The following is an 18,304-nucleotide window of genomic DNA, read 5'->3' as shown; positions in this document are numbered from 1 at the left end:
TGTTGGTATTAGTTTTCTTCGTGTAATTTCTGTTTTGAATATAGGCGAAGTCTTTTTTTTTTTTTTTTTGGGGTAGATACAAGCGATAGTCTAAATTACTAAGGGAATCAACACATACACACACAACTAAGGTGCCATGAGAAGTCAAACTTGAGCCCACTAACTTGCAAATTAATGCCATTTTATACTGGGCTAGAACCTGTTAACCAAATTCTTTTTTTTAATTTTTAATTTCTTTAAACAATGGTTCCAAATTTGAACAAACTCCACTTGAACAAACAAAGACGTTTAAAAAGTCTTTAAAAGTTTAATGAATTTTTAAAAATTTATTAAATGAATGACTTTTGTATATTTTGTAGGGCTAATTATTAATACAAAAGTCTTGCTAATTTACTATGAACTTTTATCAACTTGATGAAAATATTTAAGAATTCGTTAACTTTATAAAAGTCACTCATTTACAATAAGTCTTCATAAGTATGGATTAGATACATCTCCTTAGTTTTATAGGCAATTAATGTTGGAAATTTCTTAAAAAACGTGTATGATAACTATTTTAGAGTACCAGCTACAAGAGCATCGGTGAAAAAGGGAAAAAAACAGCTCCAAGAGAAAATAAAAAGAATCAAACAAAATTATTATTATTAATTATTAAAAAAAAAGAAGCAAAGAAATGATCTTACAAAGAAAATTTAAGAAAAAAGAAAATAGTGCAATGATGGGTGCCACGTATATGTGAGAGAGAGTGAGAGAGAGAGAGGGTGGTATCAAAATTATCAAATCTCAAGAACCGTGCGTGAAGAGCAAAGTGGCTCATGGCTTTATCATTTATCTAATAATCTATTCTCGAAGACGTAATATGTTTTGTCTATATATACTCCTTCACCCAAGCCTCTTTCCTCTCATCTTTCTCATTCATCTCCATACCCACCAAACGCTCCTTCCTTGTCTCTGGTTCTCTCTGTTCTGCCATTGAAGCTCTGTTACCAAAGCTCTTAATTACGCACTCACAGCTTACATACACAAAGAATAGCAAAACCCACTTGTCAAATACTCCTGGTATGCACTTGTCTCTCTTCATATCCTTATGCATCTGTCTGTTCATTCGCATGTATGTGGGTCTTGTTCTTTGAATGGTTTCTCTTCTTGGGTAGCAAAGTTTGTTTCTTTTCGAGTTGCTTGTGTATGGTGAATCGATTTCAACTCAAGAATCTTGGATTCTGAGAAATCGAAGAGGTTCTTGCCTAACTTGCATAAAATATTCTGCTCGTTTTGGTTTGGTGGCTCCCCTGCAGTATGAACTTGTGTTTCTCTGTTCAAAATGGGTCCCCTGCATATTAAATTTTAGGGAAAGTTATAAATACCCACCATGTTGATGGTTTGTGGTGTAGCTGGTTACATGCTTTGAAATTTCCTGGGAATCTGATTCTCGGGATTTTGTTTCCGTAATTTAATGGAGGTCCATGAAATCTGCTGCAAATTTCCAAAATCTACTGGATATTAATCAGGAACACAAGGAGAAGTTGTTTCCCTGAAAAAACCGTGTCTTTTCATGTCAACCACAACCATTGAAATATTGGTATTCTTGGTCTTTCTGTTGATTTTCTACGGAAGAGTCTCTCTGGTTGTCAATTTGATGTTAGGTTAGGTCCATGAGTTTCAACTTGATGTGTTTATTGGTGAAGGTTTGGAAGAAATAATACTTCTGTTAGGTTTCCCAACCATAGCTGGTTGGAAGTTGAGCACAGATTTTTAGCAATTGATGCAATTTGTTTTGCCTAATTCTCACCTAATCCAAGTTCTGTCAAGCCTACCTATATATTTTTTATGTTTTGTCTACTTGAAATTCTTAGATCACATATTTAATTCTCAAGCATCTTGAAGAGATTGAAATTATTAATCTTTAATTTAAAATGTTAATCTTGTTTAAGTCTTTCTAGAAGGACTGCATACAATAGATAAATCTACTCAATCTGATCTATCATATGCTCTTTGGTTTAACTTTTCTGTAGTCATCTGATTATTTTAATTAATTTTTTTTAATTTTAAACATTTGGATCCAATGATCTTTTAATCGTGTAATTTTGATGCTTTCTTGTTGCCAAGATGTAACTTTCTGTAGCCTTTTTCATTGATATCATTAAACTTCATTAAAGGCTTGTTTTTAGACCATATTCTAACGTTCTTGTTTTTCCATTTTTCAGATTTCGGCAGCTAAGAAATACCACTTTCTCGATCAGTTAAGATGGCCCTAGAGCAGCACTTTCCAGAGGCTATGGTTCAAAATGACTCCATTGGACAAGATAAATGTTCCTTTGAAAAGTGGAACTCTGTTTCTGATGAAGTCACAGACTCTGAAAACAAATCCTGTGGTAATTTCGACTGCAGCATATGCTTGGACTCTGTGCACGAACCAGTAGTCACCCTCTGCGGTCACCTATTCTGCTGGCCTTGCTTATACAAGTGGCTTCAGTTCCAGAGCCCGCCCTCTGAATACCAGGATGAGCAAAAACAGCCGCAGTGCCCTGTGTGCAAAGCTGAAGTCAATGAATCTTCTCTAGTCCCACTCTACGGTCGGGGCCAAACGACAAAGCCTACAAAGCCCTCCAAAGGCAAGGCTTCCCATCTTGGTATCGTCATTCCGCGAAGACCTTTTCGTCCTTGCGGAGTTGACACACCACGAACAGCCGGTACCCCCACCAGTCCATACGTTACTCAGCAACTCCATCATCGGAGTTCTCCTTACAGTTCACAACTAAACACTCCACAACAAGGCTTTAACACTGCTTTACCGATGCAAAGCCCTGGTAGCACCACCACAATCAATCCAGTTGGAATGTTCGGCGAAATGGTATACGCAAGGGTCTTTGGTAACTCAATGACAAACTTGTACACTTATTCGAATTCGTACAATCTTGCCGGGAGCGGTAGTCCAAGGGTTAGAAGGCATGTAATGCAGGCTGATAAGTCGCTCAGCAGAATATGTTTTTTCCTCTTCTGTTGCTTTATGTTGTGCCTTCTTTTGTTCTGAGCACAATTTTAGCTCCCTCCCTTACTCATTGTATACCTGTAAAATTGAGTATAAGAATATGAAAGACGCGCGGATTCAACCAGACGGGTTGCCAACTTTATGTTAGCGGTTGAATGTACTGTGCTTCAAGATGTTTAGATCTTGGTAAAATCCATTGCATAAATTTTCAGCATGTATATTATTGAGTTTAGAATAAGGGGTTCAATCTCACCATCAACAAATCTAAAGAAATCAAGGACTCTCTGCAATACAGAATTCCACAATTGGTACTTTTGGTTGTTTTGTTGTGAGGAATTTGCCATGCAAGTTTTTGCTTTGATTATTGATCTGTTTATGTCAAAACAAAAAACTGTTGAACATAAGGGTATTGTTATTGGTAAGTCCAAAAAAGTCATCATATTGTGTTTTTATTTTTATTTTTTTACAAAGGAGGAGTGAAGAATTACCATTTTGAAAGGCCACTAACAGCTGCCAATAATTGATCAATAATATAATAATAAAATCACCATTAACTGATCATTTTTGTAATTTTGTGATTTGAGAAATCATTCTTGTTGGTTTCCTTGGGCTTCAGGGCCCCATGTAAGCAAGAAAAATTATTGAGATATAGATCTTGTTGGTTTTGCTTGGGCTTTGGCCCCATCCATGTAATAAGAAAAAGAGATATCATTGATAGAAATAAATAAACAAATAATATGAGAATTGCATATGGTTACTCCAAGTAGATCTAGGTTTACAAATCAAATATAGGAAAAGCTAAGCCAAATGCAAGCTTGGCTCATCCAATATGCAAAGCAAAGCTCAAACTTGAAAATAAGTATCCAAGCCAAGCTTGATCAACTAGTTAATCAAGCTTAACTCGAGCTCGACAGATTTTCCAAAGACATCTAAGTTTAAGCACCTTGGTAGTCGGTTTGACTAGACTCGACTCGATTCAACCTACCTTCTTCCTTTAAAAATAAAAAATAAAAAAAAACTCTTAACCCTAGCTATGATAGTTCCTTCCTTAGAATTTTTTATTTTTGTGTTTTTTTGGTTTTGATAATATTCAATCTTTGAATAGTGGCGATTCATTCATTAGACGCCAATGGAAGTATGGACTACGGTTGCATATTGACTGAGGCAACCCAAAACAAGAAAAGTGGTCCACATGAAGAATAGTCATCAATTGAGGTGGTGAAATTTCTTAGCTAAGTTTACCATTTTTCTCTGAAAGGAGTGTTGGAATTGAATGTTGGTTTGTCTAGTTAGAACACCGCATCCATATCCAAACAACCTGACGAGGCATGTCATTTTCTTTCCTGTCGTATCTTTTATGTAACATATTCGCCCATTAGCTACGCACGCAAAAACAAAACATATATGTCTTGTGGTGGACCAAGTGGTAGCTACTTGGAAGCTGTGGATGGAGAAATTATTGCGTATCCGATGCTTTACGTAACATGCTAATTTTTAGTGTTCAAATTATAAGACATGTATTGTTATTAAGAGACTTTCTGCTCAATTTTCTTCAGTTTTGATCTCCTATTTATCGACATAGTTTGATTATTTAAAGGTAGAATCACTATTTAGAACTTGGATTTTGGATTCGTCAATTGCTTAGGTTCACCCAAAATCTAAGACTCAGAGCGCATAAACTATAAGCTCTAAAGGGTCATTCGAGGTTTCTAACGCTAAAAAACAGACGTATTGTAATGACAAATCTTCCAATAATATATGGGTGAATGATGATATTGGAGAACCTTCCAAGAAAAGTGGTCAACTAGTTTTAAAGCCATCGACGACTTTGGCCAATGCGTAATGACAAATCTACCCATGGATGGTGGACAAAAGGGTCACCACCACTTTGCTTATGGTGGTGGGAAGGAATCGGCACTCCAGTTGCTGCCAAGCAATACTCTCTACACTAAAAGATTCTGGTATTCACATCACAAACGTCTCTGATCCTATCCCTACCTCTGCTTGACCCCAAATACTGTCGGATAGCTAGGATGGATCCAATTTCCAAATACGTTTGTCTTTCAGAGAAAGACATGTCACCCATATATTATTCCCCATACTTCTAAAACAACCAGAAATAATCGCATGCATGCAGGGCCACTGTTAGTGCATCGCTCTAAGTTTCCGTTTGAGATTGCTCTTTTTCACCAGAAAATTGCTTCACTTAAAAGTTAACCGATAAAAAGTGTTACAAATCTAAGGATTCTATACGTATCTTAACCATAGATTTGTAATTCATCAAAGGAGATAAACCCTTTTTTATCTTAACCATTTAGTTTGTGAGGCTTGCTCAACGTCAGCACTATGGCATTAAGAAAAAGAGATATTTAGTTATATATTCGTTCTTAACACTAATGATATAGATAAATCCTACATCATTTAATTTCTATAAACAAACTCAAAAAATTATAGTTGACTATATTGAATTTAATTTTGATTATTAAATTACTTTGATGCCTTATTGGGTGTTTTGGGTTTTTGTTGTTGTTGAGATTTTGGGGTTAGGTTTGTTCTAAGAAATTGATGGTAGTTTTGTAATTTATAGGAATTTCAAAACCAATTTGTTATATTGTAAATAGGTTTTTAGTGTGTTTCTAAAGTGCATTTTATGTAGGATTTTTTTTAAAATAATAAATTAGGCCCCTATATTAGGTATAATAGTGAATCTCCCTTAAAAAAAGCAATTTTGGCATGGGATAAAATTTAATTTAAGAACAATTAGTGCAACAACCACTTCAACAAAAGTCCAACCAGTAATCTCTCTGTTGGTGAGTGTTGATATAATTGCAGGCCCAGCTTTGAAGGGGGATTTGGTTTGGTTTGATTTTGTTTTCTGGTCATGAAAGCACTTGAGAGGATTAAATCCTCCTTAATTACTTCAATAATTTTTTTTTTCCTTTTCGGCTCCTTTCTTTTTGAAGTCACACCCACCGCCGGCCCATTATTTTTTGTCTTTGCTCGTTGCAAAACACGAATGTGACACAAATTTGAGTGTAGTGGGGTTTGGTTTGGTGTTTGATTGGAGTTTAGGTTAATTGGGTTCGCTTGCTTAAGTTCAAAGAAAATGACTGCTCTCATCAGTGACAGTGGGTGTGCTTGGATTGAAAAATGATGATTAACCTTCTTTGACTTGCTTCTCTTTTTGAAGACCTTAATCTCTCCATGCAATCAGGCAAACCCTATAACCTTTGGTTTTGGATGGTTGAATATAAATATTAGGGTTTGTGCCTCTCGTCTTGCATGGGGGCCCTCAGGCTGCTGCTTTGCTTGTCATGTCGATCGGATCAATTTGCACATGCTGTGTTACGACTTTGTGTAACTTTTGCTTTTTGATTGAAAAAGATTCAAACTTAAAATATTTTTTTATTTGATCACCTTGGAGCATGTAAGAGGAGGGATTTGGTTAAAGATTCGTATTGTGATCGATAGAATCATATCAACAATCCATTTCTTCATTTTGAAAACCTCATAATAGGCTTGAGAATAGGCAATGGGGCCAGCTTTAGATTGGCTATCCTATAATGTTGCTTTATAATAGTGGGTTTCAAACAATAACACTCTTTGTGGAGCCCTTTTCGCACACTCAACGTTGTATTTCAATAATCAAAATCGTTTATCTTTTAGGTATTTCTTCAAAAATTATCTGTGTAAGAAATTACTTGAATTTGAAACCATTTGATCACTAAATTACAAGTAGATGTCTTAATGGTTATATATATACACCCTTGCGGGACTACTCCATATAATATTTCAAGGGTATATATTCTTCTTTTTATTTCATCTAAACTTTTAAAAATAGATAATTCAGATCGTTAATTCCTTCTTTTTTTCCCCTCCGAACGTTTTGGGTAACCATAGGGCATAGGACACGACCAAAATATCAAAACAATGAATTAATGCACTGTGGAACACAAAGAAAAAGAAACCCCTTCATTTCCTCTTTCTAGATGTTCTTGGTGGCTAAACTCTCTTTCAAAAAATTTCTTTGAGGGAACTCATGTACACATTCATTCCATCCGCCTCAAATTGAACGATAACACGAAGGAGAGCAACATTCCTTCAGCTTTTTGGTGAAAAATGTATTTGCTGAGGGTCAACTAGCAGCTATCATCTTCAGCATTCAAAGGACTGGTGTGGCAGGGATGTTCACCTCTCGTTTTTTGGTGTTGGTCATAGAACATAACTTCTACAGATTGAAACATATATTTAGCTGCTACCACATTTTTAAGCTCCACCATCCCATGTGTCTCCATCTTTAATTTTATCCATCTTCGACTTCATCAATCCCTCGATGAGTATCCTATTTCAGTTTATCAAGGCCAAAACCTGAGATTCACCATATGTATAATCTTCTAATTTGTCGTACAAATCTGTTGAAAGATCATTACTTCCTGTCAACAATCTCAAAAGTTACTGTGATACTTCCCATCTCTCTTCTAAGGTTAACCACTAAATAATATACTTTTCTAATTTATCACACAATTCTTCTGAAAAATGATCCCTTTCTCTAATTAAACTCAGAAGCTCGTGTGCAACTTCCAAATTTCCCTTCTCTTTCAAGTACTCAAGACATGCAGCCAAAATTAAATGATTCAACTCCCATCCTGGTTGACTTGCCAATATTGCCCTTTTCATTGTTTCCACTGCCTTCGCCATCTGACCATGCATATGATAACCGGCCGCCAAACGAGTCCATGTGCTTGCATCCAGTGGCTTTCCGCTCTCTTCAAGCTTATTTATATATGATTCAGCCTTCACCAAAAGACCTTTCTTGCAGTAAGTAGTGATCAGAAAGTTGGGAATTCGAATGTCAAAGAACTTTGCCCCAGATTCCCATTCCTCCAAGATCATCTCAGCACCATCAATGTCATCCAGCTTCACTAATGAACTTAACATACAAAGATAGCCGGAATTTTTAAATCTGGCCATAAATTTGTACATATTCCAAATACGGTAAACCTCCTCTTTATTCCCAATAGCAGCGTATAAACTGAGGAAGATTTCATAAGCAAGTGTCCTTGTTTGATTGCTAACGAGTTGCTCGGATCGCCTAAGCATTGATGATGCCTTCTCCAATAAGCCAGCTTTCAAGAACCCTTTCGCTGCAACAACATAACCATTCCAGTCTACTGTGACCAAAGGATCAGCTTCTATCTTCATTAAAAGCTTCTCCATTCTGTCTATGTCAGAAGTGTTTGCATACAAGTTCAACTGAATCTTCAATGTGAAGCTGTCATAATCAATAACTTTTTCTTCCATCTCTTTGACCAGAATATCTAGTTTTTCATGTTGACCCAACTGCGAATAGAGGGTTAACATAACATTATAAGGCAATGGTCCTTTCACATAACCTAACTCCTTCATCTTCTCGAAACGATTCTCAGCCTTTTCCAAAGATTTATGCTCTACAGAGCAGAATAAAAGAGCACCATACACTTTGAAATTTCTCAATGGGTCTGGGAGGCTATTAAAATACATCTCAGCTTGTTCTAGGCCACAAACTTTCGAGATCAAATCTAGCCGAATCGCAATGTCTCCATGAGAGAGATCATAGTTCCTTGCATCACTCATCCATTCTGAAATCTGAAAAATAACACCGTTCAGGGTCTTCCAATTTTCACTTTTATGGTTTTTCGGTCATGATTTCAGAGTCTTAATAAATAACATGCAGAACACAAACTATCAACCAGCAATGGCTTGAGTTAATGATCACTTTACGAAACATTTCTTAAGAATTCCAAAGCACATAACCTGAATCTTTTACCATGGTCATCAACACACAAGTAGTGACTAGCATCCATAAAATAAACTAACTCTATTATGAATCTGTATTATACATTATTACGTTCTCAATGGTGGTTTGTGGAACTTTACAGGCTGAAACATGTGGGTTCTAGTAGCTAAAGCAGTCTAAGAAAAGAGTGATGGTAGTTGAAAATCATAGAAAGAAAAACAGAGTGTTTTTAAGCATATTATTTGATAAGTAAATAACACAATAAGAAAGCATCTATGGGACACAATCCACGAGCACTTGAAAAACATATTAATGATGAGAAAAGAACAAAAAATCTAGCAGTGTAAACCATTTAAAGTTTCTAAGTTCCAACGGAGAAGAGTAACAGACTTGGTCTTATTCCCATGAAATAAGTTATGCATCTATGTAGAGCTTATAAGGCCGTGAAATGAGTAACCCACCCAATAAATATTCATCCATTTTCCCCAACCATACGTACCAGAACAAGCATAGATATGAAAATTCAACCTCTAGCTAAACCGCAGTCATTTTATTTGATGCGGAAACAAAGTGTTGTTTTCATGAAGCTCATATTTTAAATATGTAAACTGCATTCATTCAATTCACTTCTCCATGGAAAGAACATAATCTATTGCTTAAAATGATTTTAAAAAATTCCCAAAATGATTAGCACCTTTAGCTGCATAACCCTCCTAGCATATGCAGTTCTTATAGAAATTAATTTTCATGTCATCAACCTGCACTGTATATATAAAAGTTAGCTTATACTTCTAAATTTTCATAAATTGGGGCTAATGATTTTCCACCATAATCTCTTCCGTGTGAATTTTTTTTCTTTCAAGTCTAATATCATCGGATTTTGTGATGAACTTTATTATGCTACAATTGACTCCATTTCACATTGACTATATTTTCTATAAAACAAATCATACAAGAAAATTGTATGAAGTAAAAAAAAAAAAAAAAAGATTATTGTTTCTTCTTTTACCTGAAGAGCGTGGCTGTAGCGGCGATATTTGCGGAGCATCTTGACGAAACTTTGGAGCTCTGATTTGTTGACGTCTCTCCCTTCTTCGACCCACTGATCGAGCACTGGGACGATGGAAACCCTAGGGTTTCCAGCCCGCGAAATTCTATGGTACAGAGTTTCAAATGGGGGTGAACAGGAGGCCAGGGCCTCAGTTGAGTAAAATAGTGTCCGCAAAACGCCAAAAATGGCATTGCCATGCCATGGATTGGAACCAAGAAGCTTAATCATCGAACCCTAATTTCACAGGGACTAGGGAGAAATTGGGAAGGTTGATGGAAAATTTCTTTAAGGCTCACTTAGTAACGCTAGTGGCCATTAACCTCCGCATAAGTAGACTGTAGAAGAGTGCTGCGCAACCATTAGAATATTGTGAACTAAAGTGTGCATTCAATTAAGGTTTTAAAAAAAATTAAAAAATTTAGGTGTATTCAATTAAGATTTTAAAAGAGTCTGTAAAAGTTTGGGTGTATTCAATTCAGATTTTAATTGATTTTAAAAAAATATATCGAAATCTAGGTGTATTCAATTATGACTTTTTAGAAGTCAAACAAAGTTTAGGTGTATTCAAAAAGTCATTTATTTTGAAGGAATTAATGAGTTACTCGATTTCGTTAGAATTTAAAGTGCTAAGTATAAATACAAAAGGCCTGACAAATCTTATGTCAACCCTAGAAACTTTGAAAGTGCTCTACGCTTTCTAATCTTTGAACGTGTGTGCTTGTCAAGTGGAGATAAAAAAAAAATCTATTTTCTACTAAGCTTTCATACATGTATGATCTCTCATTGATAGTCTTCGCAACAGTTGCTGTTGTTGTACATCATATATCATATATCTTCATTATCGATAGTCTTTGAATGTGTGTTTCTCTTTTTCCCAATAACTGTTGTTGCTGTTACAAATAAAAGCTCCAATCTCTTATCTTTGAGTAGTTGCTGTTGTTGTCATAGTCTGAAATATCGAGGATATTTCGGTTTTTTCAAATTACGGATATTTGGCATGTTAACAATTACATGCAAAATGATTTTGGAGATTTATTATTTGATGAATACTCTTCACAATAGACTTACTCTACACATAGAGACGATGAAGATAGTGAAAAATTTGAACCTCATAGGAACTCAATGTGGTACTAAGTCACTCATGTATCTTATCATACAATGTATAAAATGTAAAATATTGTAGTAAATCATTATATATAAATGATTATGGTGTGTTTAATCTTTTTTTCATTAATTACTACATATTTTCTACACTCAAAGTGTTTGCCAGCTCGCTGTATAATCAACTTAAATCAGTTAAATCCATCATGTAATGCATTTCCTTTTAATTTTTTTGATAAACTAATAGATAATTGACTAAATAAACATTCTCCAAAGTTTCAATAAAAATTTCCAAGTTTTTCTTACAATTTTCTTGATTTTTATTCTATTTTTATCGATATCAATAATATCTCGATATTTCCATCGAAATTTCCATGTTTTTGGACTACTGATATTTCTGATATCATCGATATTTTAGACCTTGATTGTTGTGCATCATATATCGATGTACAGTTGCATCCTAATTATTATTATTTTTTTCTACTTTTCCTTCTTTTTTTAACTTTTTATTTTGGTTGCTGATATTTTTTATTTGTTCTTTTTTACATCATATCATATATATGCTATAGCCTTCTGTTGAGACCCAAAAAATTCACGGTTGGATCCGAATAAATTATCAGCCCAAAACGATGTTCTACTAAGAAGAGCCGTAAGGTGTAGTACACAATAACCCACCACATGCGACTTGTAATTCACGTGCCACGCTAAATAAATAACTCGTCATGCTAGGAGTTGAAATAAAGCATACCAGCTCTACAAGCCCATGCCGAAATCAAACATCGCAGCCTTTCCCAAGGATGATAAAATTAAAACATGCTAAGCGACATGCCACGCCAAGCACGAAATCGTTATTTCGCACCTAACCATACTACAAGCCTAAGTGGGCCCAAGCCACTCAAATGCCCAGGGCTTGCTTGAGTGGGTTGTGGTATGGATGATAATAAATCAACATGAGGCCCATTGATGGGCCGAGAAATGGTAAGTCTCGGGTCGCTTGGGAGCCTCGGTACTCAAGCCCATTTCTTTGGTCCAAACATGTTGGTGAGCACAAGACAGGAAAAAATAGCCTAATAGCCCAATCAAAATAGCCTATTGACTCAACCAAAAAGCCCAATGTTTAATGAAATAGCCCACTTACTCAATAAACCACCTTAGCCCATAAAATTGCCACAATGAGCTACAAAAGCCCCAGCCCCTTGCTAAAAAATAGAAGCCACGAAGAGAAGGTCTGAAGATTCATTGAACAGGGCTGCTGGGAGGTTCCAGCACAAGGGGGAGCAAGTTTCAAAGCCAAAACATTCAAGGAACCAAGGGGTATTAGCGTGTAAGATGCCAGGAAGAGAAGCACCTTTCAAACCAGCGTATATATCCCAACTCCTTTCCCCATCAGACTTGACCATGAAAAAAAAAGAAAGGAAAACAATAAAGGAGATGACTGGAAATGGAAGTCTTTCATTGAGACAGCTGCGGGAAAAGGGGGGCCTTGAGCTTCAAAAAAACTCTGATCTGGTGCAAATAGGCAGAGGGGATTTCATCAAGAAGGGAAAAGTCAAGGAAGGAGATGAGAAAGGAAGGGAAAAGCTTGGCCAAAATGGGTAGAAGCCATTAAGGTTTCTTGGGGGGTGATGGTTTCCAGCGGCTATAAAATGAGGTCTCTTCCACCCAACAAAACCAACTCAGACCCAGAGAAAGCAAGCTTCCTCTCTTACCTGCAAAAATCCAGCAAATTCGTGCACTATTCACCTTTCTTCTCCATCTTCCTTTTCTGGTAGATAAAGCATATGTCAAGCTGCCGGAAGAGCATTGTTCTTTATTTCTCATTTCTTAGCCAAATCTCCTACAAACTTCACCTTTCTCACTTTAACACTTCCCGTTTTTCCCCCAAGAGAGCCTAAATTTCCCCTAAGTGCTAAACTCATGTTGATTTTGCTTCCATGCCACATGCCTCTCATGCCAAGCTCAAGAGTTTATCTGTAAGCATTAAGAAATTACCTGTAAGTTGTTGTTGTTTTAGTTGGTGAGGGTAACTAAAATACTTCCTAAGGCTTTGCTGCCCTTTCGAAGCATTTTGGGGCTTAATTTTCGAGCTCAGACAAAAAGGGGACAATTTCATTAGTCTGCCCTTTACGGCAGCCCAGCCCATTTACAGCTGCCGGAAGAAAAAGCCCCCTACACCTTCTTTATCAATGTACATGCACCCTTTTTTTTTGTTTTACCTTTTACTTCTTTATATTAGTTGTTTACAATATTATATGTGCAATTTATATTATATGGAAGAAGTAGACGGAGTACTATGGAATGAAGAAATCGAGTAAGAAAAAGAAGAAGAGGAAATGAATGACGAAGAATAGAGAAACTTAATTATGAAACCATAAAGATATTGTTGATGGAAAAATGATAAACAACCCCAAAAAAAAAAAAAAACATTTTAGAACTCTAATCAACTCTTTTAAAATCTATGATAAAACTCTAACAAACACCATTGAAATCAGCCTAGAAATTCAATCAAAACTCTATGTGAAGTTGTTTGGGCCAAAGGAAAACGCATGCCAGCCCATTTCTCACAAAAGGTCCGCAAATCAGAAAGCCCAATCCACGTCAGAAACCCATGACTTTGTCGAAAATGGCAGAGTTGTAAAAAACGCCAATTTAAATGGCAGTTACAATTAAGCAGATCGATGAAAGAAGAATTGAATTTGGGCCCAGTCTCCAAAATCTATAATTTCTCTCAAAAAGCCCAGGAACAATTTGGCAGATTTTTTTTGAAAAACCTGTTCTCATGGAGCCTACGTAACTACCTGACTTTGAAAAAGTCAACAATTTCAACTAAAGTCTGGATTTAAACAGGGAATTAATGAAGGCACTCTTACAGGAAGATTTCCCCAGTCTGTCACAATCAGAGAAAAGATCAAAATCCTTTTCTATATTCAGAAAAATCTGGCAGACATCATTTCCAAGGGATAAGTAGGCTATATTTTCTAAAAAGATAAGTGGGAAAGCAGGGAGTTGTTCATCTGGAAAGATCAAACTAACCATCACAGTTTGAGCCCTCACAAGGGGCAGTTAAATTGAAAAAAAGGGATTAGGTTTTCTTTTTAGAAGCGCAAGGAAGTGATGGCCATAAGAACTGACTACTGAGAGCTTATATGCCAGAATTGATAAAAACCCCTTCTTCTTTGTATTTAAAAATGAAAAATCTTTTGAGAATTTTGCCATCCATTATTAAAAGAAAGAAACCCTACTCCAAAGCATATCTTATAAATATGAGAGGGGGTGAACAAGGCAAGATACACAAAAATTCAACAATCAATGAAACAATCAAAAATCAACCAAAGGAAAAACTCAAAAATAATCACTTGATCACTGAGGACCTTCAAACAAACTGGCGCAACCCAAAACTCATTTGAGCCACAAAAGAAGCCAGCTATAGATAAAAAATTCCGAAGTTCAGACTTAGAGAAATAAGTCATTCAAAACGAGACTTATTTCGTTACAAATTTGGTTCGGCAAAAGCCAAGACAAGCAGAGTTTGAGTTTTCACAAATATGAAAACCTCAACAAATTTTACACTGCAGTTCCAACTTATTAAGTCCTTAAGTCCAGCCACTTCTGCCCCTTCAGACTGAAGAAGCCGCAGTTCTGCCTGCTCAAAAGCCTCCCAAGGCTTGAAGTAGATTAAAGCTCTGCCAAAATTGAACTTTGGTATCGATTTACAGTTGAAGATAAGCAGTTGAAGTTGTTAAAACAGCTCAGTCCAGCACAGACATACTCAGTCCAGCCCTGATCAGAAGTTTCTACCTAGGCAGAAATGGGATTCCAGCCATCTTTTGTCTTTCTAGAGTTGATTTCTCCCTTCTTAAATTAAAAGACAGTTCTGCCTAAAACAGTCCACTTTATTATCATCTATTCTGACAAGAACTACCACTTTTATACTGTGATAAATTATGAAGTTCTCACCAGTCTGAGGCAGGAAAAGAACTTACTTGGGAGATATTCTTCACCCAAATTCACAATCGCTTGTTTAGAAATCAGTAAACTTGGGACGCAAGTTATCTGTTTCAAAGAAGTCTGCTAGGATTTTTTATTGCTAGCAGTGGCATGCTCACACACCAAAGAAAGTTGGCTTGTTGACCAGTCAATGGTTTTCAAGGCAATGAGGAACTTTGCCCTTTCATCACAGGAATAAAAACCAAACAGGTGAATAGAAGTTTATAGAAATCAATTGAAATATATTGAACTCTATTAACTTTATAACTCCATTCAACACTTGTAAAATCTTAATTGAACACACCCTCCTAAGAGCAAGCCCAATGGTAGATCTAAAAATGGAAATATTTTTGCTCACCATTTTAATCCAAGATGTATATCATCATTCTTCTCCATACTTTACCATGTCGTTTGGGAGTGCTTTTGGACAAGCAAATAATCACTTTTATGGACAATTACTTCTCCAAATAATCACTTTAATTGATTTTGTGGAGAAGCACATGGGAGGTGCTTCTCCCCAGAGTCAATTAAAATAACTAAAAGTGATTTTCTTGACACGAACATGACCCAATTAAGTAAGGCCCGATACGATGACACAGCACAACCCGTATTTGAGCGGGTCTGGACGAGGTAATTTGAAGTAATGGGCTAGGCAGGCATGAGGCCATCGTGGGCGTGCCGACCCGAAGTCCAATGGGTCGGCTCGTTTAAAGCCCATTTGTTAAATTATATTTATTCTAGAGAAAAATAAGACATAATATTATTATATTTATATCTTAAATTCAAGTCTATTTCTTTTCTCTAATAATATAAATTTTTAATATTTTCTTTATAAATAAAATAATGATTTTATTTTTCAAGTTTCAAATTTTAAAACCCAAACAACAATCTAGCCATTTTTCTATTTAGATGTACTTCAAATAAAGTTATTGGGCTTTCTTCCCAACAAATAATAAAGGTTGTTAGTATATATATAATTGTAAAAAGGACTGAAATGAAGTTGTAAAACAATTTAAATAAATGCATTACATAAGTCTAGGGATGTGCGGTTGGACCTCAAATACCGAAGAACGCTGACTTTTTTGGTCAACGACCGATTGCGGTTGGATGACCAAGCTAAAATGGTGCGGGTGCAGATAAAGTTGTAGGATACCAAATCCATTGGCAACCGCAAACGAAACAATATATATGCCTGCAGTATAGCCGGGTTCATTGTTTCGGTGTGATACCGCCACCACCCATGGTAAACGGTACCCTCGGTAATTGTCCTTGTGCAGTGCAATGATGGTTTAGATTTTGGCTATACTGCAGGCAGTCGCCCAGTAAACGGATTTATTGTTTCGGTGTGATTATCACACCTTAAATACCCCTACATAAGTCAAACTTGGCTTGGGCCCATATTGGTTCGTTTAGCTGCTCAACACGAGCTCGACCTGTCTCATTTAGGCTAAAGCCGTGGGCTCAGGCCAGACTTGATAATTTAATAAATGGACGGGCTCAAGTTAACTCGTTTGACACCTCTAGTGTAACATCCCTTCCCAAATTTTTAATTTTATTTATTTAAAATAAAATGGCGGTGTTGCTCTTAGGGTTTTTAAGTTGTTTAGGGTTCAATTTTTCTTAGGGATTGTTTTTCAAAGTTTTCTTTGCTCCATTGAATAGAGCTCGTTCTCACGAGTTCGTAGACACATACTATAAATAAATCGGAGTTTTAACAAAGGAGTTATGGTTTATGAAACTACAGTGGCACAATCGTAATTTTGATGAAGTCAAAATTTAAAATTCAAGGTAAGCTTATTCTCTATTACTTCTCTCTTCTCTCTCTAGCAAAAATGGCATACAACGCCACCTTGGATTCCCGACAACATTTCGTCGTCACCCGACGACCGTTAACTGCGGGATTAGTCAGAAAATAACCACATTCGGCTGGCGAACACATCTAGTATGGAACATGACCCACCCAGTCATTGCTACTGCAAGTCTCAGGCCTTAATCACTAAAATACACTTCTTTCCATAACTTGAAACAACCAAGAGGTTTTGATTCTTGTTGGAAAACAGGTAGAGTCTCCCGTAAAAATGGCTCTAAACCCAAAATTCCATATATAAAGAAAACACATTTTATAACCTCCTAACCAATCATCATGCACAAGATATAAGTCACTCACACACTAACAACATTTATAATGGGCCTCATGCCTCTTTTCCACAACCATAACTAGTCTAATAGGAAGCGTCGAAACCTAACACACAATAAACTGAGAATCAATCCAAAATATGTCTCATACTCCAAGGGGGAGTTTAGGGCAAGTCCTTTCATCTAGCAAGATGTAATCGGACCTAGCTGTAGTGTGTTAGGATCAAACTATCGACTTTGTTTAACTTGCGACTTATCGTTAAATTTGGAAAAGGCTGTTATCCGAATGAGTTGTTCGTGCGCTAGTTTGTGAAGTGTGTGGGACTAGGGAGCAACATTGGATTCCAGGTATACTTATTCTGTTGCATTATTGTTTTGAAATAAGCTAGAATTTGCCATAGCTATACTTATTAGTTATTTTCATTATGTACTTTTAAACTTGGCTGGGGGTCTCTGTTGTTGTCGATTCAGCTGCACCAAAATTGATTTAGCTGCATCCTCAACTTGTGATACTCGCAAGTGCACGAGTCGTTCGGTAGTATAGTATATGTATGTGCGAGGTCAATCCCACAAGGATTGATGATAGATTGATTCAATTTGATTCCATGTACAAAACAGAAATGGAAACAAGATTTAAAGATGATTGTGAAAAGTACAAGGATTGAAAACAAGAAAGAAAGAAAATAACTAACTCAAGCAAATAGGTTGTGGCAATAAACTTGTAGTTCAAGTAATTAATAGAAGATTTTTATTCTCCCAAGAAACCCTAGCCGTTTTCTCCCTCTGTGAGTCCTAAAGGAAAACTCCATAGAGGGGGGAGGAGGAAGAAGCGTCACTGGCCCTCCTCCCTTTCCTCTCTTCATGCCTTTTCCTTTTAGGTTAGTGAATAAGTCCACTGGGGCATTTTGAAAAAAAGCTCCTTGTGGTGGTTTATTTTGAGCCATGGTTAGATTGAAGTTCCTTATCACCCATTTTAGTCTATGTTCTCAATCAAATCTTGCTCCTAAAACCCGCTCATTAATGTCGCTCATGTTCTCTAAATTTGATTCTACATTGTCTTTGACGGAGGTTGCTGCAAATCACCCAATTGTTCTTTGGCAAAGTTGTTGTTTTCGTTTATTTGTTCGCTCTTATGCTCAAGTAGATCATTGGAAATCATATTTTCTCCAGATCTGTTACGGATGCGGTGGTGGATGTGGCAGTGACGGTGCTTCATCAGGTGGTGGTGGTAGGGTTCGTCTAGGCTCATGAGTTATTTTAGGAT

At 36.4% G+C, this 18,304-nt stretch overlaps 2 protein-coding genes across 4 annotated transcripts; one reads left to right on the top strand and one right to left on the bottom strand.

Annotated features, from left to right (window-relative positions):
• Positions 1-735: 735 nt before the first annotated feature.
• Positions 736-3,281, top strand: LOC117622408 (E3 ubiquitin-protein ligase RMA1H1-like). The gene is made up of 2 exons (XM_034353070.1): positions 736-1,059; positions 2,205-3,281. Exon 2 carries the CDS (start codon positions 2,246-2,248, stop codon positions 3,029-3,031), a length of 786 nt encoding a protein of 261 aa, XP_034208961.1. The 5' UTR covers positions 736-1,059; positions 2,205-2,245; the 3' UTR covers positions 3,032-3,281.
• A 3,656-nt stretch (positions 3,282-6,937) lies between these two features.
• LOC117620541 (pentatricopeptide repeat-containing protein At2g20710, mitochondrial-like) lies at positions 6,938-10,131 on the bottom strand. 3 transcript variants are annotated; one of them, XM_034350632.1, is made up of 3 exons: positions 9,775-9,875; positions 9,460-9,528; positions 6,938-8,614 (listed from the first exon to the last, which is right to left on the bottom strand). In XM_034350632.1, the coding sequence occupies exons 2-3, from the start codon at positions 9,469-9,471 to the stop codon at positions 7,481-7,483; spliced, it is 1,146 nt and encodes a 381-aa protein (XP_034206523.1). In that variant the 5' UTR covers positions 9,472-9,528; positions 9,775-9,875; the 3' UTR covers positions 6,938-7,480. The 3 variants fall into 3 exon arrangements, with proteins under 3 accessions (XP_034206523.1, XP_034206524.1, XP_034206522.1); XM_034350633.1 differs by having other exon boundaries at positions 9,460-9,523; positions 9,775-9,830; XM_034350631.1 differs by lacking the exon at positions 9,460-9,528 and having other exon boundaries at positions 9,775-10,131.
• Between the last annotated feature and the right edge of the window lie 8,173 nt (positions 10,132-18,304).

Source organism: Prunus dulcis, chromosome 3 (genome assembly GCF_902201215.1).
Source record: "Prunus dulcis chromosome 3, ALMONDv2, whole genome shotgun sequence".
NCBI classification, from domain to species: Eukaryota; Viridiplantae; Streptophyta; class Magnoliopsida; order Rosales; family Rosaceae; genus Prunus; species Prunus dulcis.
This window is presented reverse-complemented; position numbering and strand designations above follow the sequence as displayed.